The sequence below is a fragment of the Sminthopsis crassicaudata genome, chromosome 5 (genome assembly GCF_048593235.1).
Source record: "Sminthopsis crassicaudata isolate SCR6 chromosome 5, ASM4859323v1, whole genome shotgun sequence".
Classification (NCBI taxonomy): Eukaryota; Metazoa; Chordata; class Mammalia; order Dasyuromorphia; family Dasyuridae; genus Sminthopsis; species Sminthopsis crassicaudata.
Genome location: NC_133621.1, coordinates 488,596 through 513,644, shown reverse-complemented (window position 1 = coordinate 513,644; position 25,049 = coordinate 488,596). Strand labels below are relative to the sequence as shown.

The window sequence follows — 25,049 nt, the reverse complement described above, 5'->3', positions numbered from 1 at the left end:
ATTTTACACCTACCATATTAGCTAAAATGATCTAAAGGGAGAGGGGACATGCTAAAGTCTTCCCTAGCTTATGAATTTTACTTACAGGGCAGCTACATGGACTGGGACATGGATGCACTGCTGGCAGAACTGTGAATGGATCCGACCATTCTGGAGAGCAATTTGGAAGTATCCTCAAAAAGTTTTCAAACCATACATACCATTTGATCCATCACTGTTTGTACTGGGATAATATCCCACAGATTTTAAATGAGGGAAAGGGACCCACATGTGCCAAAATGTTTGTGGAAGCCCTTTTTATAGTGGCAAGAACGTGGAAACTGAGGGGTTGCCCCTCAATTGCAGAATTGTTGAATAAGTTGTGGTACATGAATGTTTTGGGATATTATTGTTCTGTAAGAAATGACCGACAGGATTTCAGAGAGGCTTGGAGGGACCTACATGAACAGATGTTGAGTAAAATGAGCAGAACCAGAAACAAGAAGACTACATGATGATCACTTCTGATGGATGTGGTTTTCTTCAACAATGAGATGATTCAAACCAGTTCCAGTTGTTCAGTGATGTCATCTAAACCCACAGAGAGAGAACTGTGGGAATTGAGTGTGGACAACATAGCTTTCTCACTCTCTCTGTTGGTATTTGCTTGAATTTTTGTTTTCTTCTCAGTTTTTCTTTTTCTTCTTGATCTTTCTTGTGCAGGAAAACAACTGTATGAATATGTATTCATATATTGGATTCAATATGTATTTTAATATATTTAACATGTATTGGACTACCTGCAGCTAGGGGAGTGGGGGGAAGGAGGGGAAAATTTAGAACAAAAACTTTTACAAGGGTCAATGTTGAAAAATTTACCCATGCATATGTTTGTAAATAAAAAAAGCTTTATTAAAAAAAATAAAACGATGAAAAAAATGTGGGAAAATATAACGCAACAACACAAAGCATTATTTGCAATTGCCCTTCGTGTACATGTATCATTTAATCCAGTGCATGTCATGAATCAACAGAAATATAAATCTATTTAATAGTAATTAGCTTTTAATTAGTTAGAATTGAAAAGAATGAATTTCTATCTCTAAGTGGGAGTTTATCCAATTTTTCTTCTATTTTTTGATTTCACACATGTGGGAAATTTTTGTATAATATTGTTACAAAATCAGATGACAGGTGATGTTGCAGTAGATAGACTGGTAGGCCTTAAGACATGAAGACCTGAGTTTTAATCTCAACTCGGAAACTTGATAGTCAATCCAAGGGTTCTCTTTTTATCTCAGTTTCTTTCTCTGTCTCTGTAAAATGGGTTCTTATAAGGAGAAAGCAAGGCAATATTGATTCAGTGAGGCACTATCGGGTCCAAGGTGGGTTTCCACCTAGTGGTTTGTGTTGTCAGTGCCACCAGTCTGTGATCTCCACAGGAGCAGGGGACACCCTTTGCAACTCTCTTTTGGTTCCTACATGCCAAGGCCTGGCATGTGTCAGGCTCATAAATGCTTCTTCACTTGAAGGAAGATCGGTGCTAGAATATCAGCTCAAGTCTTCTGAGTCCAAACGTAGGGAATCTTCCCATTATACCATGCTGCCATGCAAGTAAGTGACTGGATGGAAAAGGAGGATCCGATATGGCTAAGAAGCTGTCTGCCATCCCTATTCATCTTTTATTTTTCCTTTGTCACCCTCCAAGTGGTGTTATAGTTAAGGAATGGAAGGCATCAGCACTAGCACATCCTGTCCTAATGATCTGTACCCAAGTCATTTTCCTCCTTATTTTAATGCTTTTACTTTTCTTCATAGACCTGGCAAGAACCAATCGTCTTTTTTATAAAAAGCCCTTCTTGTATTGGTTATATTTATAAGGTTTCTCTCCAGTGTGGATTTTCTGATATACAGTAAGATGTGACTTTCTTGTGAAAGCCTTTCCACACTGCTTACAGACATAAGGTTTCTCTCCAGCGTGGATTCTCTGGTGTGATTCCTTTTTTGTAAGTCTTTCCTCATTGGTTACATTTATAAATTTTCTCTCCAGTGATGATTCTCTGATGTATAGTAGGAGTTCTCTTTTCTCCAAAAGCCTTTCCACGTGGGTCATATTCATATGGTTTCTCTCCTGTATGAATTCTCTGATGGCTACTAAGAGTTGCCTGTTGTGTAAAAGCCTCCTTTCCACACTGGTTCAATGTATAAGGTTTATCTCCAGTGTGAATTATCTGATGTTTCTTAAGACTTCTACTTTCTGTATAAGACTTTCCACATTGGTTACATTTATAAGGCTTCTCTCCAGTGTGGATTCTCTGATGTACAATAAGACCTTTCTTGGCTCTAAAAGCCTTTCCACATTGGCTACATTTATAAGGCTTCTCTCCAGTGTGGATTCTCTGATGTACAGTAAGACTTTGCTTATATGTAAAGGCCTTTCCACATTGGTTACATTTAAAAGGTTTCTCTGTTGTATGGATTATCTGATGTACAGTAAGAGATCCTTTACTACTAAAAGCCTTTCCACATTGGTTACATTCATATGGTTCCTCTCCAGTGTGGATTCTCTGATGTAGAATAAGACCTCTCTTGTCTCTAAAAGCCTTTCCACATTGGTTACATTTATAAGGTTTCTCTCCAGTGTGGATTCTCTGATGTACAGTAAGAGATCCTTTACTACTAAAAATCTTTTCGCATTGGTTACATTTATAAGGTTTTTCTTCTGTATGGATTCTCTGATGTACAGTAAGAGCTCTTCTTCTTGTAAAAGCCTTTCCACATTGGTTACATTTATAAGGTTTCTCTCCAGTGTGGATTCTCTCATGTTCATCAAGAGATGCCTTTAATCTAAAAGCCTTTCCACACTGCTTACATTCATAAGGTTTCTCTCCAGTGTGGATTCTCTGATGTGTAGTAAGACTTAACTTTATTGTGAAAGCCTTTCCACACTGATTACAGACATAAGGTTTCTCTCCAGTGTGGATTGTCTGATGTGCAGTAAGACTTTGCTTATATGTAAAGGCCTTTCCACATTGGTTACATTTATAAGGTTCCTCTCCAGTGTGGATTCTCTGATGTGTAGTAAGACTTAACTTTATTGTGAAAGCCTTTCCACACTGATTACAGACATAAGGTTTCTCTCCAGTGTGGATTGTCTGATGTGCAGTAAGACTTTGCTTATATGTAAAGGCCTTTCCACATTGGTTACATTTATAAGCTTCCTGTCCAGTGTGGATTCTCTGATGTGTAGTAAGACTTGACTTTATTGTGAAAGCCTTTCCACACTGATTACAGACATAAGGTTTCTCTCCAGTGTGGAATCTCTGATGTGCAGCAACAGATACCTTATTTAGAAAAGCTTTTCCACATTGGTTACATTCATAAGGTTTCTTTCCAGTGTGGATCCAGTGATGTTTAGTAAGAGTTTTCTTGTGTCTAAAAGCCTTTCCACACTGATTACAGACATAAGGTTTCTCTCCAGTGTGGAGTCTCTGATGTACATTAAGACTTAATTTAGTTCTAAAAATCTTTCTGCATTGGTTACATTCATAAGGTTTCTCTCCAGTGTGGATTCTCTGATGTACAGTAAGATTTTCTTTAGTATTAAAAGTCTTTCTACATTGGTTACATTCATAAGGTTTCTCTCCAGTGTGGAGTCTCTGATGTATAGTAAGCTTTCCTTTAGTACTAATAATCTTTCCACATTGGTTACATTTAAAGGGTTTCTTTGCTCTATGGATTATCTGATGTGCAATAAGAGCTCCCTTGTGTCTAAATGCCTTTCCACATTGGTTACATTCATAAGGTATCTCTCCAATGTGGATTCTCTGATGTCTAGTAAGAGTTGTCTTATCTCTAAAAGCCTTTCCACATTGGTTACATTCATAAGGTTTCTCTCCAGTGTGGATTCTCTGATGTACAGTAAGAGATTCCTTTTTTGTAAAAGCCTTTCCACATTGGTTACATTTATAAGGTTCCTCTCCTGTGTGGATTCTCTGATGTGCAGTAAGAGTTCCCTTTTTTGTAAAAGCCTTTCCACATTGGTTGCATTTATAGGGTGTCTCTCCAGCGTGGAATCTCTGATGTGCAGTAAGAGATACCTGATGTTTAAAAGCCCTTCCACATTGGTTACATTCATAAGGTTTCTCTCCCGTGTGGAATCTCTGATGTGCAGTAACAGATACCTTATATAGAAAAGCTTTTCCACATTGGTTACATTCATAAGGTTTCTTTCCAGTGTGGATCCACTGATGTCTAGTAAGAGTTTTCTTGTCTCTAAAAGCCTTTCCACATTGGTTACATTTATAAGGTTTCTCTCCAGTGTGGATTCTCTGATGTACGGTAAGATATTTACGACTAAAAATCTTTCCACACTGGTTACATTCACAAGGTTTTTCTGCTGCATGGATTTTATGATGAAGAGGAAAACTATTTGTATATTTGAAAGACTTTCCATATTGGTTACATTCAATACGTTTCTCTGTAATGTGGATTCTCTCATGTCCAGGAAGAGCCCACCTTTCTGTGAAAACTTTTCTACTTTGATTATCCTCATAAGATTTCCCTCCACTGAAGATTTTCTCAAGTGTATGATATATATCTTTCCAAGAGAAGTGATCACGACCATCACTCATGAATCTTGGCTTGTGAGTTTCTACTACAGGCAAATTTTTCTCTTTAGTACTTTCCTTCATTTCAAGTCTGATTTTTCTTTCTGGAAAAAAAAAAAAACAACAACAAACAATAAAAGAAATGCAGACACTACACTCTCACACATCTCTATTTTATATCCTCTTCCTTCCATCACTAGAATGGAAACTCAGTAATTTTCAATTTCCCAAATAGCCATTAAATGTCCATAATGAGTCACTTAAAAATCATATTAGCTCACATCCTAAGGATAATTTGTATGCTCTCACTATAGCTTTTGATAAATTATCCCCATTCTCATTTTCTCCCTTTTCCTTTCATTGTCTGTATTTTCTGGTGATCACTTTTAATTAATTTATTTTTTCTACATTATCTGAGGTCATATTCACAATATCAACACTTGCTTTTCGTAAGTTTTTTTCTTTTTATCTAAGGCAGAAGTGATTTAATTATGATCTTTTCCTTTATTTTAGAGATAGACATTACTTATTTCTTTTAAAAATTATCATGTCTTTCTCTCTAAAACATAGCATTGACTTCAGGATAACTCCATGAAGCCTCAGTCACCACAACTTTCATACCTCTGATGGCACCCACTCACCTGGAGAACAGTTCCTCAGACTTTCCTGGTCCAGCCTCCATTGTGATTTTCTTTGCTTAAAATAAGAGATCACATATTCACTGGGAATTAGAAGCCCTGGAGAAGGAAATCAGTTAGGGAAGAAGATGGAGAGGATTTTTAAATTAAATTTAATGAGGGAAAGGATGAAGATCCAGAACTGCCTCCATTTTAGCATTCACCCCGTTAGGTTCACCCATATTGGTCTATACTCATTCATTAGTGCTTGTCAAGCAAGGAAGTCCCAATAGGATGTGCCCCATTCTGCTGTTGTACAACTTGTTCTGAGAAAGAGTGAAATGCTCTTCCCCCACCTCTTCTCCTTTTAGGCTCCATTCTGGCAGAAACTTTTAATTTGGGTCAATAGAGTTACTGGGTCTGAGAAGTCTTGAGACTGATCAATAGGGACCTCAGTCTTGCCACCCTTCTTCATAGAAGGACATACAAATCCTGTAATATCCATCATCCATTGTCTAGAAATTATCTAAAAATTTAAGGGAGCCAGTAGTGCAGTGGAGATACAGTGTACCTGAGTTTAAACTCGCGCCTTGGACAGATACTAACTGTATACACCTTTGTACATCAATTAACCCTGTTTGCCTTAGTTTCCTCAGCTCTTAAATGGGGATAACAGTATCATTTCACAAGGAAGGTTAATATGACATAAACTGGCAAATTATGCTTTATTGTTCATTTACAAACAAGCATTTCCGTAACATGGCACAATAGAAATGATATTGGAACACGAAACTGAAAATCTACAATGTATAATTTGCCATTTCTTTCAAATAGACAAACAAATTGTCAAGTAGATTTTTTTCCTTGACTCTGACTATCCCCAATGGGCTAGAAATAGCTATCGTTACATAGAAACATGCATATATATATATATATATATATATATATATATATATATATATATATATATATATATATATATTATATATAAATAAACATATAGATGTGTAAAATTCTGCTATACATATTTCTACCTATTAGTTCTTTATCTGGATGCAAATAGAATCTTTATTTCCTTCTTTATTTATAATGTGGGGACTGAGAATGGTCAAAATAGCTCATTTCCTGGAAGTTGTTCTTATATAATATTGTTGGGAATATATTTTAAAGAAAGCAGGTGGCACAATACTTGGCAATAGTAGTTGAAAAGAAAAGCTTATTCCCTTCCACCCTTTTCCCACCATTCATGATGGAATTTGAGGGCAATGGGAAAGCAGATGAAGGACAAACTTCCTATATTGGGAACATCTAGAACTTTGCGATATAAAGTGATGCTTATTAAAAAAAGAATATTCCAAATGCTAGAACCATCCCAAAGAGGAATGGTTTGTAAGGAAAACCTGCTTGAGCAATTTTCAGAGCTTTGCAAATGAATTCATGTCCATGTAGACGTTAGATAATATAACCCCTGAGATTAGCTCCATGTCTAAGACGTTTCTACACTGAATTGATCTCTGACTTGAACCTGCCTAAAATTGGTAAGAGGCAGCTTCAGGAGCAACAAAGGACACCCTCAGTTTCCTATCATACAATGCAAAATAGTTCAGGAGGAACCTGTCTCTTGGACAAAGGAGACCAGCATTTGCCTCATTCTGAGAACCCCCTTTTCACCCACTAGACCCTGGACCCAAGATATTCCCTTTGCTTGCAGATTCAGAGTTATCCAGGAAAATGTCCTCACCCAGGGAGAGCAGGTTCCAGGCATTCTCCAACATGACCTCCTTGTACAGCTCCTTCTGATCATTGTCCAAGAGGCCCCACTCCTCCTGGGTAAAGTCCACAGCCACATCCCTGAATGTCACCAACTCCTAAACCAACAAAAATCATGAGATGTAGAGCTGGAAGTTCCTTCAGAATTCAAGAATCCAACACCCTTCACTTTCCAGGAGGAAACTGAAGCCCAGAAGGGATTTGCTCAGAGGTCACACCATTCGTGAGTGTCAGAATCAGCTCCTGGAACCGTGGTCAGTAAGAGTCTTCTTGAATTTTAAGAAAAGCGGTTTGTAGGATCACTTGGAAAAAAAAAACCTGAGAAATGTTTTATGTGAAATCAGGAAGAAAGTTTGTGTTTAATCTGGGAGGTAGATGGATCTCTGGAGAACTAGAGGGCGATGGGAAATTTCTCACCAGAACTGATTCTAGTGATATATTCTAAAGAAAATTCTGCCAAGAGTTTGTGAGAAACTGGCAAGTACAGCATACTCTGGGTTAAAAAAAGTTGATGTGAACATTTAAAAGAGTATAGAATTAAAGAAAAGATATATATATATAAATTTATAAGAAGGTGGAATAAAGTCTTATCTCATGAAAAATAAGGATTCTGAAGAGATATTCCTGCAGATCTGGACTGCTCTATGTGGTAGGAGACACATTTCCAGTGAAGTCAAGTAGAATTACCTGTTGTTATATTGAAAGCCTGAGATCACTCTGAGTATGATGTTGTCATGGGCAGAACAGCCCACATTTTTAATTGAATTCATTTGTTTAAAGCATTTAATCCTTAATTATAATATTTAATTAAAGAAAAGCAAGAGTAATTAGAAAAGAGGCTTCCTTCATTAAAAACCAATTCATGGGGACAATGTTGCCAGATTGTTTATGAGAAACATGTTTTAAAGAGTTGCCTGCAAATCTACCATGTTGGAGGAGCAGCTAGGTGGCGCAGTGGATAGAGCACAAGCTCTGAATTCAGGAGGACCCGAGTTCAAATCTGCACTCAGACACTTAAGACTTCTTAGCTGTGAGGCCCTGGGCAAGTCACTTAACCCCAGCCTCAGAAAAAGAAAAAAAAAAAATCTACCATGTTGGGAGAACAAGAACCATGAAATTGAGTTAAAAACCAACAGAGTGACAAGATATTGAGACGGCCGCACATCCTTCTGCTTGGCAAGGCTTGTCTATATTTGCAGCCTGCTACATGGCCACCATGTGTTTGACCAATGCACTTGGATTCTGATGGTTTTCTACTTTTTTCCCTTTTCTGTTGATGTGATCTGTGGTGTGGGTTTGTCACCAAATGATGTCAGGCACCCAAAGTTGGGGTTCAGTCATGTGAAGAATTCACTCTGGCCACACTCTCTGACAAAAGGTACATGTATTCAGGGGAACAGGATACAGGCAAAATGAAGGGACACAATAGACACTAGGAATGGTCAAAATGAAATAGATTTGGGAGAGTATGTGAAAGAGAAGCTCCTCAGAGGAAGTCAATTATTTAGTTGAAAGGGAGAACCCGGAAATCTCAAATTTCCTAGGGGAAATAAAGCAATAATTTCAAGGTTCCCTGACCCTTGAATGCTGCTGTTCTAACAATCTCTCAAGGAGTCAGGAGTTCAAGCACAAGAGAAGAGAAATATCAAAAAAGTCATCCAGGATAAGGTAACCCCAGGGACTCAAAATAAAAGCACAAATTATATTCAAGGGGATCAAAGTGGAGTAAAGGTGGGAGGGGCTCTGTTAAGTCTTGAGGATCTTCAGGAGAAACTAGAAAGCAAGAAAGAGGAATAAGCTCAGGTGATGGAGAGAAAGGGGGGCTGGGAAATGTAATCTTAGGTCCACAATTAGACATTTCTGCAAAGGAGGAGGAAGGAAAAATACACACAACATAGAGAGGAAGAGAGAAATACATTTTACTCACCAGTGAAGGGGGGAAGAAGAAAACAGGGAGGGCAACTAGAGGGAGGATGGACTAAGGGAGGGATTAGTCCTAAAACCACAAACTCAAAGGATGTAAAGGAATATGCTCCGATCTTCTGGAGGTGGCCGGGATCTGGGGGATTCGAGTGAATGAGGAGATTCCATAAAGGGCCTGGAAAACTACTGCCCTGAACCCAGATGAGAAAAAGCCAGGCCAAGGTTCCAGAGGAACGGGGAGGAGAAACACGCTGCCTGCCACTTAAGGTGGAGCACTGGTCGGCCGGGGAGCGTTCTGGAGGGTTTAGTCGCTGCGTTCCGTTGCATTTCTCAGATTCGTGGTATGTTGCATGTAACGGAGCTTGTTTGGCTTGTGTTCTCAATGCCGGGGAGCAGCCACGTAAGGAAACGGGGATACAAAGGTGCGTGTGCGGGTGCGGGTGTAGCCACAGCACGCGCCCACTTGTATGTATGAAAATTCTGATCAGTGCCATGGCCGGGAGTTCCCGAGAGCTCAGGCTCCCGCTGCCTTCCTCCTGCCGGAGCTGATGGTGCAGATGTAGCTCACGCTCCCGAGGAGCCCATGGGCCAGTCTGAAACAGAGCAGAGGAGGGCCGTTCCCCCAGGATAACACTTACTTCCTCCTTTGTAAAGAAGGGATCCACAGGGAAAGCGCCGCCAGCTTCCCACTCCATCCTCGGTGTCCCTGGAAGGGGTGGTGCGTGCTGCTGGTGCTCCCGTCATGGAGGGCCGGCACTCAGCGGAGGGAGGGTCCGAGGCCCCCAGGCACACTCCCTCTGGCTCCAGGCTCCCTAGGGAGGTAGCAGAGTCCAAAGTGACTCCATTTTGTAGGTTCCTCATCTGGTCCCGGGCCTTGACCTCAGACACCGCTCCCCCCTCTCCCCCCTCTCCCTGCCCTCCTCAGAAAGCCCAGAGGTACAAGGGGCTTGGGATCATCGGGAGCCAGCCCAGGAGCCCGGGCCCGGGGACGGGGGCGCCCGAGAGAGCGCGGGTCGCGGTGCGGACGGAGGGGCCCGCGGGGAGGAAGCCGGGGCTCACGGATCCCTACGGAGGGTCGGCTCTGAAGGAGGACGGCGAACCTGGAAGCCAGAGGCGGGGGCGGGGACGCGGGACGCCGGGCCTGAGACCGCCGTCCGCCCTCCTCCCGGATTCCTGCGATTCCTGCGGACACAGCGGGAAGTCCTGGCGGGAGACCCGGGCAGGGCGGGCCCGGAGCGGTGCAGGGGAGGGGAGCCCGGAAGAGGGGGAGCGGGAGGGGGAGGAGCTCTTCCAGAGGACGCTCCGGAGAGAGGGATGCTCCCGCAGGACGCTCACCACGTGGTCAGGAGGAGGAGAGCCAGCGGCCCGGGCAGAGAACAGGAGCCGGGAAACCCGGGGGCGCGGGCTCGGACCCACCTGGGAGCTGCGCGCGCGGGGCCCTCTCCGGATCGGAGCTGAGGGGGACGCGGGAGACGGAGCGCAGCCTGGACACTTCCCGCTTCCTCCAACCCGGTCCGGGAGGGGCTGGCTAGTCCCGGAAGCTCCTCCCTGCCCATCCCCCAGGAGACCCTTTCATCCAATCACATCCAGGGGCAGGGTTTAAGGCTTCGCGCCGCCTCTCCCACGTGATCCCTGCCCCGCCCCTCTCCGCCTTCACCCTCCTCCCTCCCAACGGGCACGGAAACTCCTCCCAGGCCTCCAAACCCCGCCCCAGGCTCACGCTGCACCGGGGTCGTCACTTCCCAGGCTGGTCCTCCTGGAGAGCTCCTCCTTCCCTCCCAGACTCGGCCCCTCCTCCTGAGCAGCAAGGCTGACCTGCTAACAGAAGGGGGCGCGAGAAGAGCGTTGTCCCATTCTGAGTGAGAGAGACCCCTCAGTCCCCTCGTGCTGGGGACCGACGGGTGTTTTAAAGAATAATTATATGTAAAATGTCGGTAATAATATACATTATCTGATAGACTGTCCCCTGAATGAGGAAAAGTTGGAGTGGCAGCTCTGCCCTGGCGCCCCTTTAGTCTCAGCAGGGCCTGGCCGGGATTCCCGAGCGGGGGGAGGGGATGCAGCCTCCGGGCCGGTGACCCGAAGACAGGAGAAGTCAGGTGACTCGCGGAGCTCCCTCCCGAGACTAGGAGGTTTAATTTTCTTTCCCAGCCCTGCTGAGGGCCGCACGGGAGTGAAGGACTCCACAATAGCAACGACAAATGCCCTGGGAGCTCCCAGCCTGCTTCAGGCGAGACTCGGCCCTGCGGGGGGCGCCACAGGGCCCGGAGCCCCCTCTGCAGTCAGAACTTCAGAGGTTTGACCCCTGCCTCGGACACTCAGCCCGCTGTCAGCCTGGCCAAGTCCCTCGGGCCGGGTGCCTGTTTCCTCTCCTGTAAAAGGAGCTGCAGAAGGAGCCGCACACCAGGCTTTGTCCCCCAGAAAGGCGCGGACCACAGAGCCCACGAAGCTGCTGCGACGGCCTGAAGCCCCCGGTGGGCGTGGACGCCGATGGCTGTCACGCCGTCCCACGGGGTCACGGCCCCGCTCCGTGAGACATCCTTCCCCTGAGGAGCCTCGTTCTGCGTCTTCCGCATCTGCCTCTCGCTCAGTTCCGGGAGTTTAGGCATCGCACCGGGCTCTACATCTGATCCCCCTTTAGGAAAGCCTCTTCAGAAAAGGGGGGCCAAGCCAGAGCTGCGCACGCGCCAGCCCGGACGGTAGTTCTTCTTTTAGGGTGACCGCTGTCCGCCTCGGGGATGTCCGCTGTAGCCTCAGAGTCGAGATGTTTCACCATGGAAAGCAGCTAATAAAACGTTTTCTGCCTGAATAAATTCGGCCAGGAACCTGCTGCATTAGTTGCACAGAAAGAGCTGCTTATTTAGGAAGGACGCGCAAGTTTGCTAATTCAGCAAAGACCTAGGTTCACAGGCCCCATATGCTGCTGCCTCTCCCAAGCGCCAGTCACCTCGGGAAGGCTAAGGGCGCTCATCTGAACTGTGAGCCCAATGGGAAGCTGAGCACCCGGCAGCAAGTGGCTTTCAGGGTTACCTTCAGGCTCCTCTTTGGCGTCTCAGGTCCACAGGATCAAAGGATTTAGAACCGGAGCACACCTTCGTGCCCACCCAAATGCAATGAGAGCCACTTAGTTGCACTTACTCCCCCCAAGCCAGAGAGGCACAGAGCCAGGATTTCTGCCCATGTCCTCTGACTCAAAATCTAGCGACCTTTCCATGCCACCACACGGCCTTTCCTATAGGCCTCTAGGTAGAAAAGCAGGATCCCACAGGCCTGAGAAGCTAGGTGCTATCCCTAGTACCTTTTCTTGTCCCTCCTTCCTGCTCCCATTAAGGCTGTGACAAGTATAGAGGGCAGCAGCGATACCACTCTTCTGCCTAATTCATTTTCCTCCTCATTTTAATGATTTTTTTAAAAGCTTCTTATCTTTCAAGTCCCATGCTTGGACAATTCTTGCAAAACTTTGTGTTTCAATTTCCCCTACATGGCCTGCAGTCCAATATGTGTTAAACATGGTAGAAATATGTTAAATCCAATATATGCAAATATATATTTACACAATGATCATGCCACGGAAGAAACATCAAATCAAACCAGTAAAAAACAAAAGAGAGAGAGAGAAGCAAAAGAAAATGCAAACAAAGCACAACAAAAAGTATAAAAATGCTATGTTGTGACCCACAGTGGATCTCTTACATCACTGAAGAATTGCAACTGGTTTGAATCATGTGATGTTGAAGAGAGCCAAGTCCCTCAGAATTGATCACTGTATAGTCCTGTTGTTGCTGTGTAGGGCGATCTCTTGGTTCTGCTCATTTCACTCAGCATCAGCCAATGTAAGTCTCCCCAGGCCTCTCTGACATCGTCCTGTTGGTCATTTCTTACAGAACAGTAATAACGTACAACATTCATATGCCATAACTTACTCAGCCATTCTCCCCCTGAAGGGCATCCATTCAGTTTCCAGTTTCTTGCCACTGACCTGTCCAGCAGGTCTTCAACGTGGGTCAAAAAAAGAAGGACATAGACCGAAATTAAGGCAAAAGCCTGCGGGGGCTAAGACAGCCCGGGAACAGGATCTAAAGAGAGAGAGAGGGGAGACTACTCAAAGTAATGGTCAAGCATGTCTCGTTTATTAGCTTACAGTTACAGAATTTATAGGCAGAAAACCGCAATGCCATGTATGCATAAGGATTGGGTAGCATGATAGATGAGTCAAATATTTTTGTAACATTTACCAGGTGCAGATTATGAGACGGTTAGGGGCCCAAGGACGGGGTGGAATAACGTAGTTTTGTCTATTCCATATCAGTTCTGGGAACTGTGGTCTTGACATTCCTCAGAAATCATCAGCCTCAGGGCCGTGGTGACCTGGGTTTGTTCAAGAGGGGGGAAGAGCAAGGGGAAAGGTTGGGGAAGGTTCCTGACATGTCCCCCATTTTTCTTTAATAATGAGGCACTCAGGCCTCGTGACCCATTTCCAGCAATACCGGGAGTGTAATGGCTGGTGCAGGTGTCTTAACACTCACGCAGTACAGCCTGGAGGTAGCTGGCCATTGGACGCTGTCTTAGGTCATTGGGATTGTCCATACCATCCGTGGGATTGCCACGCCAACCCCTGTCTCAGATGGATAGATCGATCACTCAAGGTTGCCCGTCATGGCATCACAATGGTCTTATAGCCGTGGCTCATTTTTAAACCTTTCCCAAAGATACCCGGGTTACATATTGCAGAGGTCAAAGTTTTTCATAAAAATGGCAAGGAACAGATTGTCAGGATCCATGAAGGGTACAGGGAAAGAGGGGTAAGGGGAGGGTGATTTCTTAAAAGCATCAGGCTTAACCAAAAACAAAGAATCATCTCAAAGCAATACATGAAGTACTCTTAGAATATTAAAAAGTAGTTTCGAGTGCCAATGCACCCGCAGTATCAATTCATGAATTACAATTCTTAGGAATACAATTGATAACATAACACAGGGTCCTAATATCAGAGAGATACAATATGTCTCTGGAGAAGAGATATGAAATGGTGTTACAAAGCAAACTGTGCATGTATAAGGGAGTTATAGTAGGGTGAACAATTGTCAGGTTTTTTGAAAACAGAGGCAAAGTTTTCGAATTCTTTCTGCTGCCCGCCGAAGTCTGGATTTCTTCAAGAGGTGGTCATTAAAATGCAGGGGTTCGATGTTTTCAGCTTTGCCTTCTTCTTGGTCTTGTATGCGATGGTAGTATATGTGATTCTTCCTGCTAATTGCTGTATCTACTTGGGTTTTTACAAAAGATGTTAGTTTATTAAAGGCCCAGGGGCCAAAAGAGATGAGTAGAAGGAGACCTATAATAGGCCCGAGAAGGCTAGGGAGAAGGGTGGAAAGCCAAGGAGAGGTAGAAAACCAATTTTGGTACCAGGATTCTTGTTGTTCCCTCTCTTTCTTTCTTTTTTCTAGGCTATCTCTAACCTTCTGTAAGCTATTTTCTACAAGGCCTAATTTATCGGAGTAAAAGCAGCAATTTACAAAGGTCCGGGTATAGAGTGGGCCACCAATCAGAGGTGGAGATTTTTGAGGTACTCCATACCACGTCTCCCCAGGAATTTTGCACTACCCAAGTATAGTTGAGTAGTTGGTAGGGAGAGGGTAGTGCTGAGGGGGTCACTAGAAGGAGGATTAAAAAAATGAGTTGCATAGCGGTAAACTAATATACTAAGCAGGGCAGGGAATTGATGTGTTTGGACAACAGCAGCAGAAGCTAATAAGGAGAATAAGCGCTATTATGATGACAACAGCTGCAATAAGAAGGAGAGAAAAATACATTACCCCTGCGTTGGGCCTCTGGAGCTGCCGAGTGTTGGGATGGTGGTCCGGGGTCAGGGAATAAAGCTTCTCAGGCTCCTTGGCCTATCTGTACCTGTAAGAAAGCAGAAGGGGCTTTTCTCAGGGTTTTCCCCTGGGTGGTTGAAAGGGTTTGACCAGGCGCTCAGGGAGCCATCTGGCATTCTGGGCCTGGGAGTCATAAACACATGCGTGTCCTTTTCCCCAAATTAGAACAGGGTCAGGACCATACCACTTGTTGGTGAGTGGATCTCTCCATTTGACCTGAGCATAAGTATCAGATGTAGAGGGGTGCCAGAGACGGTCTGCTGCTGACTTCCCATTATCATCCAACGTTAGGAAGTTGAGCACAAAAAGCGCATGATTAAGGACGGTCTTCTGGTTGCCAGCTCGTGAGTACAGTAATTCAGGGCCTGATTGTAGTTTATTAATCATTCTCTTTAGAGTCTGATGTGCTCTTTCCACTATACCCTGTCCTTGGGGGTTATAAGGGATGCCAGTGATATGTTTAATACCCATGTGTGCACAGAACTGTTTGAATGAGGAGCTGGTGTATCCAGGGCCGTTATCTGTTTTAAAAATTTTAGGCTTTGGTGCCATAGCCAGGGTGGCCACAACATGGCTGATAACATGCTTAGTGGCTTCTCCAGTTTGAAGGGAGGCGCAAAGGAACCCACTGAAAGTGTCAATGGACACATGGATGTATTTTAATTTACCAAGCGATGGAAGATGGGTGACATCCATTTGCCAAAGCTCTCCAGGTATCAGTCCCCGTGGATTGACTCCTAAATGTGGTTCAGGTAAGTGTACTAAACAGCCAGGGCATTGTTTAACTATCTGTCTTGCTTGATCTTTTGTGATCTTATATAGGAGTCGTAGGGTGTGAGCATTTAAGTGGTGCATCTTGTGTGCCTCAGTGGCTAGGTCAACAGGAGAGGCTAATTCACTTGTAGCTAAGAGAGCTTGTTTGGTGGCTAGATCTACTTTCGTATTTCCTTCTGTCAGGGGACCAGGAAGGTCAGTGTGTGCACGGATGTGGCAAATAAAGAAGGGGTGACTTCTTTCCTGAATCAGATTTTGTAATTGAGCAAACATAGGGGAAGCATTAGTAGAGGGCTTGATATAAGGAACAGTTTCAAGCAGTGGAACAGAATTGGCAATGTATGCACTATCAGTATAAATGTTCATGGGACCGGGGATATTCCTGAATACCCAGAGGATAGCGGCTAGTTCTACAAGTTGAGCAGATGCATAAGGCGTGTGAAAGGAAGTGAGTTTTGAGTCTATTGTGACTGCAGCTGTCCCTGATGAAGAGCCGTCAGTAAATATTAGATGAGCCTTTTTTATAGGGCTAGTCTTGGTTATACGTGGAAAGGTAACTGAATTTTCTGTAAGGAACTTAATAAGTTTATCTGGAGGGTATTGGTTGTTCAATGTCCCTTGATAAGAAATAGTGGCAATAGCCCAAGCGTCACTCCTTTGTTGGAGTTGCGTCAGTTCTGTGCTGGTGTATGGGCAGACAATATGGTCGGGATCTTTCCCAAAAATTTTTATGGAGAGGGTCCTTCCTTCTTGTAGAATCTCTGATACAAGTATGGGATAAGTGGCAAGTATTTTATTAGGAGTTGCTGAGCTATGGATCCAGAACAGGGGCATTCCTTGCCATAGCAAACCGGTGGGAGAAAAGGTTGTGGAAAAAATGAGAAGCCAGAGTTTTTTTGCAGGGTCATAGTATCCAATCTTTTGAGTGGATATTGCCTGATTGACTTTCTGTAAGGCAGTCTCACCTTCCTTTGTTATGGAGCGTGGTGAGGAAGGGTCCGAGTCTCCTTTTAGAATGTCAAAGAGGGGTTTAAGATCCCCTGTAGTTAATTTCAGATAGGGACGTAGCCAATTAATATCCCCTAGAAGTTTTTGGAAATCATTTAATGTCTTAAGATGGGCGGTACGTATCTGGGCTTTCTGGGTTATTACTTGAGAAAAATGTAGCTCAAACCCAAGGAAAAGTTGGGGGAGGGTAGTTTGGACTTTTTCTGGTGAAACTTGCAGGCCTCTCTTTTGGAGGGCTGAAACTAGACTATCAGATACCTTTACTAATTCTAATTCTGAAGGGCCTGCGATTAAGATGTCATCCATGTAATGGATTATATAGAGATGTGGGTATTTTAATCTAAAGGGGTCTACCGTTTGAGCAACATATTTTTGGCAAAGGGTAGGGCTATTGGCCATGCCCTGTGGCAGGACCCTCCATTGGAACCTAAGAGATGGGCCTATACAGTTAATGACAGGGACAGTAAAGGCAAATCTTTTACAATCTTCAGGGTTTAATGGTATGGAGAAGAAGCAGTCTTTAAGGTCTATGACAATCCTATGAAACCCAGCGGGGATTGCTACGGGGGCAGGCAAGCCTGGCTGAAGGGCCCCCATGGGTACCATGGTTTTATTGACTGCTCTAAGATCATGGAGTAACCTCCATGACCCAGACTTCTTCTTGATTATAAATATTGGTGTGTTCCAAGGTGAATTAGAGGGCTCTATATGACCCACGTCTAATTGTAGTTGAACTAATTTAGTTGCAGCCTCTAGTTTTTCTTTTGGGAGGGGCCACTGATCTATCCAGACGGGGGTATCTGATTTCCAGGTGATCTTATCCGCCTGTAGGCTGGGGGGATCAGTGGCCCTTATGAAAAAAGGTTTTGGTTTTGGAAGCCAAGGCCTGTTCTGTCTGATTGGGGTTGCAGCTGTATAGGTTCCCGAATTCCATGATTATTCTTTCCTAGTCCTTGCTTGGGAAGGAATCCTTGTCTCAACATTTGCTCCGTGACAATAGAATTGGGGCTACACATGATAATGCCCATTTGAGATAAAATATCTCTACCCCAAAGGTTGATGGGGAGGTTAGGAACTATAAAGGGGCGTACTATGCCCTTGTTTCCTTCTGCATCCTCCCATATCAGCATTTGTGTAGATTCCATAGTCTCCTGAGTCTGTCCTATGCCTTGGAGATGTGTGAGAGATGGTTGCAGGGGCCAAGAGTTGGGCCATTGGGAGGCAGAAATGATTGTGGCATCAGCCCCTGAGTCAATTAGTCCCGTAAAGGATTTGCCTTGTAGTTTTAGTTTTAAGGTGGGCCTCTCTTGTGATAAGGACTGTACCCAATATATGTCAGATGACCCAGGGTTAGATATTCCTCTCTTATTTTTGAAAGCTGGGAAGCTAGTGTCTAAAGGGAGTGGCAGTGCTTGAGCCAAACGTTGTTTCGGGGGAATTGTAATAGTGCGGTGGGGGGAAGAAGCGATGACCTTAATTTCTCCCTCATAGTCATTGTCAACCAAGGTGGGGTGAATAATTATCCCTTGAAGGGTACATGAGGCACGGCCTATAATGAGGAAAAAAGACCCAGGTGGCGGAGGTCCAAAAGAGCCAGTAGGCAAGGCTTTTGGGCCGTCCTCAGGTTTTAATACTGTGGTGGTGGAGGTACACAAGTCCACCCCTGCGCTCCCTGGGGTTGCCCTGTGGAGCTGGGGAGGAATTGGGGCCCCGTGGCTGTGTGAACAGGTCCTTGAGGGGCCCGGGGGGGGCCCCGTCTGCCGTTTCCCGGAAGGGGAGGCAGAGGAGGCAGAGGTCTTCCTTCAATATCATGTGTGGATTTGCAAGTGTTGCCCCAGTGATAGCCTTTTTTACATCTAGGGCACACAGAGGCTGGCAGCGCTCGTCTATTTTGAGCCGTATTGCCAGGAAATCCCTGAAAGTTAGAGGGGCATTGTCGGGCAAAATGTCCTTCCAAGCCACATTTAAAGCAAGTTTTCTGGTGCCCAACAGTCTGTCCTGTATTAACTGCTGCCCCTATAGTGAGTACTGCCTCTGACATGTTTTTCATGGGATCTTGCAGGGCCAATACTGCTTGAGACATTTTTTCTAGTTTGCTCATAGTAGTGTCCTGAACATCTCTGCAGAGTTTGATCATCTCATTAAGGGATTTATCCTGCCACTGGCCATTAAGGACAGCGCGGCATGAACTATTGGCATTTTCATAAGCTAATCTTTTTATAATAGGGTCATCAGCCGCAGCATTCCCTAAAGTACGTTCGGCAGTCTCTAGAAGTCTGCTTATGAATTCAGAATATTCCTCATCCTTTTTCTGGCTGATTCTGTTTAAGGGCATAAAAGGAGAGCCAGTAACAGGGAGGGCCCGCCATGCCTTATGGGCAGCGTGATCAATTTGTTCTAAGAGTCCTGTAGGAAATTTTTTCTGTTTTTTCTCTAGGGCGTATGGTCCTCTGCCTGTTAATTTCTCATAAGTCCAATCTTTATTTTTGGTTTTAAGGTTTCTTTTCTCTATGATCCTACACTGGTGGTCAAATTCAGATTGCCAGTTTATGAACTGTCCTTTAGTCAATACCGATTGAGCAACTTTCACCCATTCGGTAGGGGTCAGTAGACCACCTCTTTTAGCAGCTTCTAAGGCCGACAAGGTAAAGGGAGCATTAGGGCCATAATTTTTAACAGCTGAAAGAAGATCTTTCAAATTTTTAAATCGGGGTTTGACAAAGTCTGTTTCTTCCTCAGAATCCGTCCCTCCCTCATTTTCTTCTATTTTTTCCTCATTTTCTTCCTCATCTGTCCCTTCATCAGTATTGTCTGCTTCTTCCTCCTCACTCCCCTCTTGCGCCGCATCGGCGCCATGAGTGGCTTTTTTCTTTCTAGTAATGACGGGAAAATTAAAGGAGCTACGTTGTTTAGCTTTTGTAGGGTTATTCCTAGGATCCTTTTTAGGGCTAGAGTTGTGTTTGGCTAAAGTCTGGGAAGGCGGGGCCAGATTTTCAAGATTGAGCAAGGGGGAGGTTTGAAGGGAGGCTTGTAAAGCCGAAAATTCCTTTGTCATTTCAAGATATTGTTTCTGTAAATCTAAGGTTTTCCGCAAGGCAGACATGCGTTTGGTAATATCCTCCTGGACTAGACTAAGATCTGGAGTAACAAAGGGGTGAGAAAGGGAATTCTTAAGGATAGGAGGGGCCGAAGGATGTTGTGAGACATGCACCCCATAGGGATCGTAAGCAGCGACTTCCTCTTCTAATTCTGCTGTTTCTTCTTCTGTGAGACTCTCACTGTCTTTTCTATTTCTTGGCTGGTTTTGTTTATAGGGAAAAACAGGAAAGGCCAGGAGGGAACCTTCCAAAGGGGGCAGGGGGGATGATGAGATGGGCGGATATATGGATTTAGGTTGGTAGGGGGGCATTTCAATAATCACAGAGGGAGCCTTTTTAGGGACAGATTCTGGTGGAATAGAGCTATGTGACACGGCATGAGACAAAGGACGCAGGCAAGACTCTGCTTCTATAAGTAATTGTCTAATTTTGCCACTATTGTTTGAATCTTCTACAATGTCATTAATTAATTTCCAAAGGGTTAAAACCTTCTGGGGGACGCTTTCTCCTCCCTGGATTTCTTTTTTAATGAGTTCGTTTAGGTCTTGTCCTACCTTTTGCCATTTTCCTGGATGAATGTCAGGACCGTTTATTATAAACCAGGGGCAAACTTTATCAATATAGATAAAAAAATTTATAAGTTCCTTCTTTTTAACTTTAATACCTCTCTCTTTAAAATTTTCTTTAAGCTCTCTAACAAAATTTTCTTCCTTACTCAACTTAGATCCCATGATATCGACAGACGCGAACACTTACCTCTTTTTACTTTCGTTTCACGGAGCTCCGTAACGCCAGCAGCCTGGGGGAGCGAAATCGTCTCTGGGGGTCCGGACGGGCGGGGGGAGCGTTCTGTCGGGTCAAAGTCCCTATTTTTGAGCCTTCACGTTGGGCGCCAGTTTGACCTGTCCAGCAGGTCTTCAACGTGGGTCAAAAAAAGAAGGACATAGACCGAAATTAAGGCAAAAGCCTGCGGGGGCTAAGACAGCCCGGGAACAGGATCTAAAGAGAGAGAGAGGGGAGACTACTCAAAGTAATGGTCAAGCATGTCTCGTTTATTAGCTTACAGTTACAGAATTTATAGGCAGAAAACCGCAATGCCATGTATGCATAAGGATTGGGTAGCATGATAGATGAGTCAAATATTTTTGTAACATTTACCAGGTGCAGATTATGAGACGGTTAGGGGCCCAAGGACGGGGTGGAATAACGTAGTTTTGTCTATTCCATATCAGTTCTGGGAACTGTGGTCTTGACATTCCTCAGAAATCATCAGCCTCAGGGCCGTGGTGACCTGGGTTTGTTCAAGAGGGGGGAAGAGCAAGGGGAAAGGTTGGGGAAGGTTCCTGACATGCCACTACAAATGGGGCTGTCACCAACATTTTTGCACATGTAGGTCTCTTTCCCTCCTTTAAGATCACTTTGGGATATAAGCCCAGTAAGGTACACTCATTTCTAAAATATACAGAGAATTGACTCACATTTATAAGAATTCAAGCCATTCTCCATTTGATAAATGGTCAAATGATACCAACAGACAATTTTCAGATGAAGAAATTGGAACCAAATCACTATTGATCAGAGAAATGCAAATTTAGACAACTCTGAGATACTGTTACACAGCTCTCAGATTGGCCAAGGGAAAGGAAAAGATAATGACGAATGTTGGAGGAAATGTGGGAAAATTGGGACACTGATACGTTGTTGCTGGACCTGTAAATGAATCCAAAGATTCTGGAGAGCAATTTGGAACTATGATCAAAAAGTTATCAAGCTGTGCATACCCTCTGACCCAGCTGTGCTACTACTGGGCTTATATCTCAGAGAAATCTTAAAGGAGGGAAAGGGACCCACATGGGCAGTTTTTTATTTTCAAGACATATGCAAGGATAATTTTTCAGAATTAATCCTTGCAAATCCTTGAGTTGCAAATTGTCCCTTCCTTCCCTCACCCCTTCCCCTGGATGCCAAGTAATCCAATATATGGTAAACATGTTAAAATATGCATTAAATCAAATATATATGTACATATTTCTACAATGACTGTGCTGCAGAAGACAAATCATCTCAAAATGGAAAAAAAAAGAATGAGAAAGAAAACAAAATGCAAGCAAACAACAGTAAAGAAGAGTGAAAATGCTATGCTGTGCTCCACACTGAGTTCTTACAGTCCTCTCTCTGGGTGTAGATGGCTTTCTTCATCACAAGATCATTGGAACTGGCCTCAATCATCTTCTTGTTGAAAAGAGACACTTCTATCAGAATTGATCAAGATTTTAGGAGGAATAGATGTTGGATTTTGTCAAATGCTTTTTCTGCATCTCTTGAGATGATTATATGATTTTTGTTTCCCGATGAACTCTTGTCAGAACGTCTCCAGCCAGCTTCAGTCTCTAGCTCCCTCTGAATCCAAAGCCTCCAGCCAGCATGAAGGTGGACGTGGGAATGAAATCTTCACTCTGCCTCCAAGAGTGTGGGACTGTGGGTTTCCCAGAATTCAATCCTAGTTGTGACTCTCCCCTAAATCCATGAGTAGTCTTGTTGTTGCTATGTATAAAGATCTTGAGATTCTGCTTATTTCACTCAGCAATAATTCCTGTCAGTCTCTCCAGGCCTCTCTGAAATCATCCTGCTGTTGTTTCTTACAGAAGAATAATATTCGATCACATTCATATAGCATAAATTATTCAGCCATTCCCCAACTGATGGCAGCCACTCAGTTTCCAGTTTCTTGCAATATGAAAAGGGCTGCCACAAACATTTTTGCATTTCTGGGTCCCTTGCCCTCTTTTAAGATCTCTTTACGATATAAGCCCAGTCAAAACATTGCTGGATCAAAAGGTATGCACAGTTTGAGAGTGCTTTGGGCATAGCTCCAAATTGCTCTCCAGAATGATTGAATCAGTTCTCAACTCCACCAAAAATGTATTAGTGCCCCAGTTTTTCCACTTCCCCATCCACCATTTGTCATTTTGTTTTCCTGTCGTCTCAATCTGAGAGATGTGCAGTGATACCTAAGAGTTGTCTTAATTGCTATTTCTCTGATCAATAGGTGATTTAGAGCAGTGAACTGTCCCCCTATTTACAAAGTTTGAGGACCACTGGTTTAGAATATCTTTATATATGACTAGAAATGTTTTTAATTTCTTTATTTGAAAGTTGCCTGTTTGGGGCAGCTAGGTGGCACAGTGGACAGAGCACCAACCCTGAAGTAAGGAAGACCTGACTTCAAATCTGGTCTCAGACACTTAACAATTCCTAGCTGTGTGTCCCCTGGGTAAATCACTTAACTCCAATGATGAAGGAAGGAAGGAAGGAAGGAAGGAAGGAAGGAAGGAAGGAAGGAAGGAAGGAAGGAAGAGAGGGAGGAAGCTAGGGAGGGAGGGAGGAAGGAAGGGAGGGAGGGAAGAAGGAAGGAAGGAAGGAAGGAAGGAAGGAAGGAAGGAAGGAAGGAAGGAAGGAAGGAAGGAAGAGAGGGAGGGAGCTAGGGAGGGAGGGAGGAAGGAAGGGAGGGAGGGAGGAAGGAAGGAAGGAAGGAAGGAAGGAAGGAAGGAAGGAAGGAAGGAAGGAAGGAAGGAAGGAAGGAAGGAAGGAAAGGAAGGAAAGGAAGGAAAGGAGGGATGGAGAAAGGTTGGAGAGAAGGAAGGAAGAAAATATCTGGGCTCAGCCGACTGTTCCCCTGACCAATTGGAACAGGCCTGTTTTGAAGTTCTTCCAAAGTTTCTTCTTCTGGAAATGTGTTATACTGTAAATATTTGTGGGTTCTCTCCCTCCAAAAAAAAAAAAAAAAAAAAAAAAAAAAAGAGTTCAGAGACTTAATCTGCTTTTGGTTTGAGAGGTTAGATCTTGGCTCCGCCCCACCTCAATTTAGTAATCTTAACTATGAATGGCAATAGGATGAACTCTCCCAGAAAACAGAAGTGGAGAGCAGCCTGGATTAAAAGCCAGAATGCTACCATTTGTTGTTTACAGGAAACTCATTTAAAGCAGAGTGACACATTCTGAGTAAAGGTAAAAGGCTGGAGCACAAACTGTGATGCTTCATTTGAAGTAAGATTAGCAGGGTAACCATCCTGATCTCACTTCAAGCAAGAACAAAAATACATCTAATTAAAAGAGATCAAGAAGAAAACTACATCCCACTAAAAGGTACCACACCAATGAAGTAATGTCAGTACCAAATGTGCATGTGCACCAAGTGGGATAGCATCCACATTCCCAGAGGAGGCGCTGAGAGCTGCAAGAAGAATTAGACAGCAGAACTATACTAGGGCGGGATCTCCTCCTTGGCCTCAGAACTAAATAAATCGAACCACAAAATAAATTAGAAAGAAGTTAAGGACGTAAACAAAATTCTAGAAAAGTTAGCTCTGATAGACTTTTGGAGAAAGTTGAATGGAGACAGAAAGGAATGTGGTTTTTCCTCAGCAATACATGGAACTAGTAAAAAAAAAATTGACCATACATTAGGGCATAAACACCTCAAAATCAAATGCACAAATATAGAAATAGTAAATGCATAGATAGATATGTGTACACATACATATATATGTATATGTATATATGTGCATAGACACATACACATAAGTGCGTTGGCCAGCATCACAAAGCTAGTCAATATCTGAGGCACAGTTTGAACCCAGTTTTTCCTGATTCTTTGTTGCATAATTAGCTACCTATAACCATCACAACAGGCTTTCAAATTTTAATTTACAATCTTACCATTTTCTTCATCACTTTCTACAGTCTAGACAATCATCAAAACAATTAGTCAAGTGCTGCTGATGGAGTGTTTGTCTCTTTCAGAGGTGTAGATGGTTGAACTGAAAATTTAATAAGTGCTCATTCCAGCACACCATTGGGTGGGTATGATTTATGACAACTTGACCTTCTATGCTCCTGATTGGAGAAAGAAGAGTCTGGTCCTTGCTCCTACGGAGATTTATGTAGTGAATCCTGGGCTGATCCCAGTTGTCTTGCCTAACTTTTTGCCACTGGACTTTGGTGGCTCTGGAGAGGAACATGACTTTTCACAGCTGTGCCTCATTTAAGTCCAGTTCACTCATGAGTCAGAACCTCTGATTACTGCACCTGGAATTAGGAAAGCCTGGCTTCAAGTTGTACCTTAGACACTTCCTAGCTTTGGGACACTGAGCAACTCACTTAATCCTTACAGGCTTCAGTTCAGCTTTGGATTTTGGTTGCTCAGGGTTTGGTTTGGTTAAGTGACTGGACCAAGATCACATAGCCGATTAGTACCTGAGGCTGGTCACTCAGTGCTTGTTTGCCTTTCTGTTGCTGTGTTCATTTTGCATACTGTTCGCTTGGTCCCCATTTTCATGCTAACTTGGTTCATACAAATCTTCCTTCTTTGTATGTATATATACACATCCACAC

The 25,049-nt window shown here is 43.8% G+C and overlaps 1 protein-coding gene and 1 long non-coding RNA gene across 4 annotated transcripts; both read right to left on the bottom strand.

The window, feature by feature from the left end:
* Nucleotides 1-869: 869 nt before the first annotated feature.
* On the bottom strand, nucleotides 870-10,432 carry LOC141544492 (zinc finger protein 439-like). 3 transcript variants are annotated; one of them, XR_012482615.1, is made up of 6 exons: nucleotides 10,235-10,432; nucleotides 9,538-9,711; nucleotides 6,948-7,074; nucleotides 5,231-5,326; nucleotides 1,945-4,693; nucleotides 870-1,860 (listed from the first exon to the last, which is right to left on the bottom strand). XR_012482615.1 is itself a non-coding variant. In XM_074270739.1 (5 exons), exons 2-5 carry the CDS (start codon nucleotides 9,592-9,594, stop codon nucleotides 1,998-2,000), a joined length of 2,976 nt encoding a protein of 991 aa, XP_074126840.1. In that variant the 5' UTR covers nucleotides 9,595-9,711; nucleotides 10,235-10,432; the 3' UTR covers nucleotides 870-1,997. The 3 variants fall into 3 exon arrangements, 2 of the variants coding, with proteins under 2 accessions (XP_074126840.1, XP_074126841.1); XM_074270739.1 differs by having other exon boundaries at nucleotides 870-4,693; XM_074270740.1 differs by lacking the exon at nucleotides 870-1,860 and having other exon boundaries at nucleotides 4,660-4,693; nucleotides 5,231-5,285; nucleotides 10,235-10,431.
* Nucleotides 10,433-13,007: 2,575 nt separating this feature from the next.
* Nucleotides 13,008-21,004, bottom strand: LOC141544500 (uncharacterized). The gene is made up of 2 exons (XR_012482619.1): nucleotides 20,412-21,004; nucleotides 13,008-14,803 (listed from the first exon to the last, which is right to left on the bottom strand). It is a non-coding gene; the product is annotated as an uncharacterized LOC141544500 (long non-coding RNA).
* Nucleotides 21,005-25,049: the final 4,045 nt, after the last annotated feature.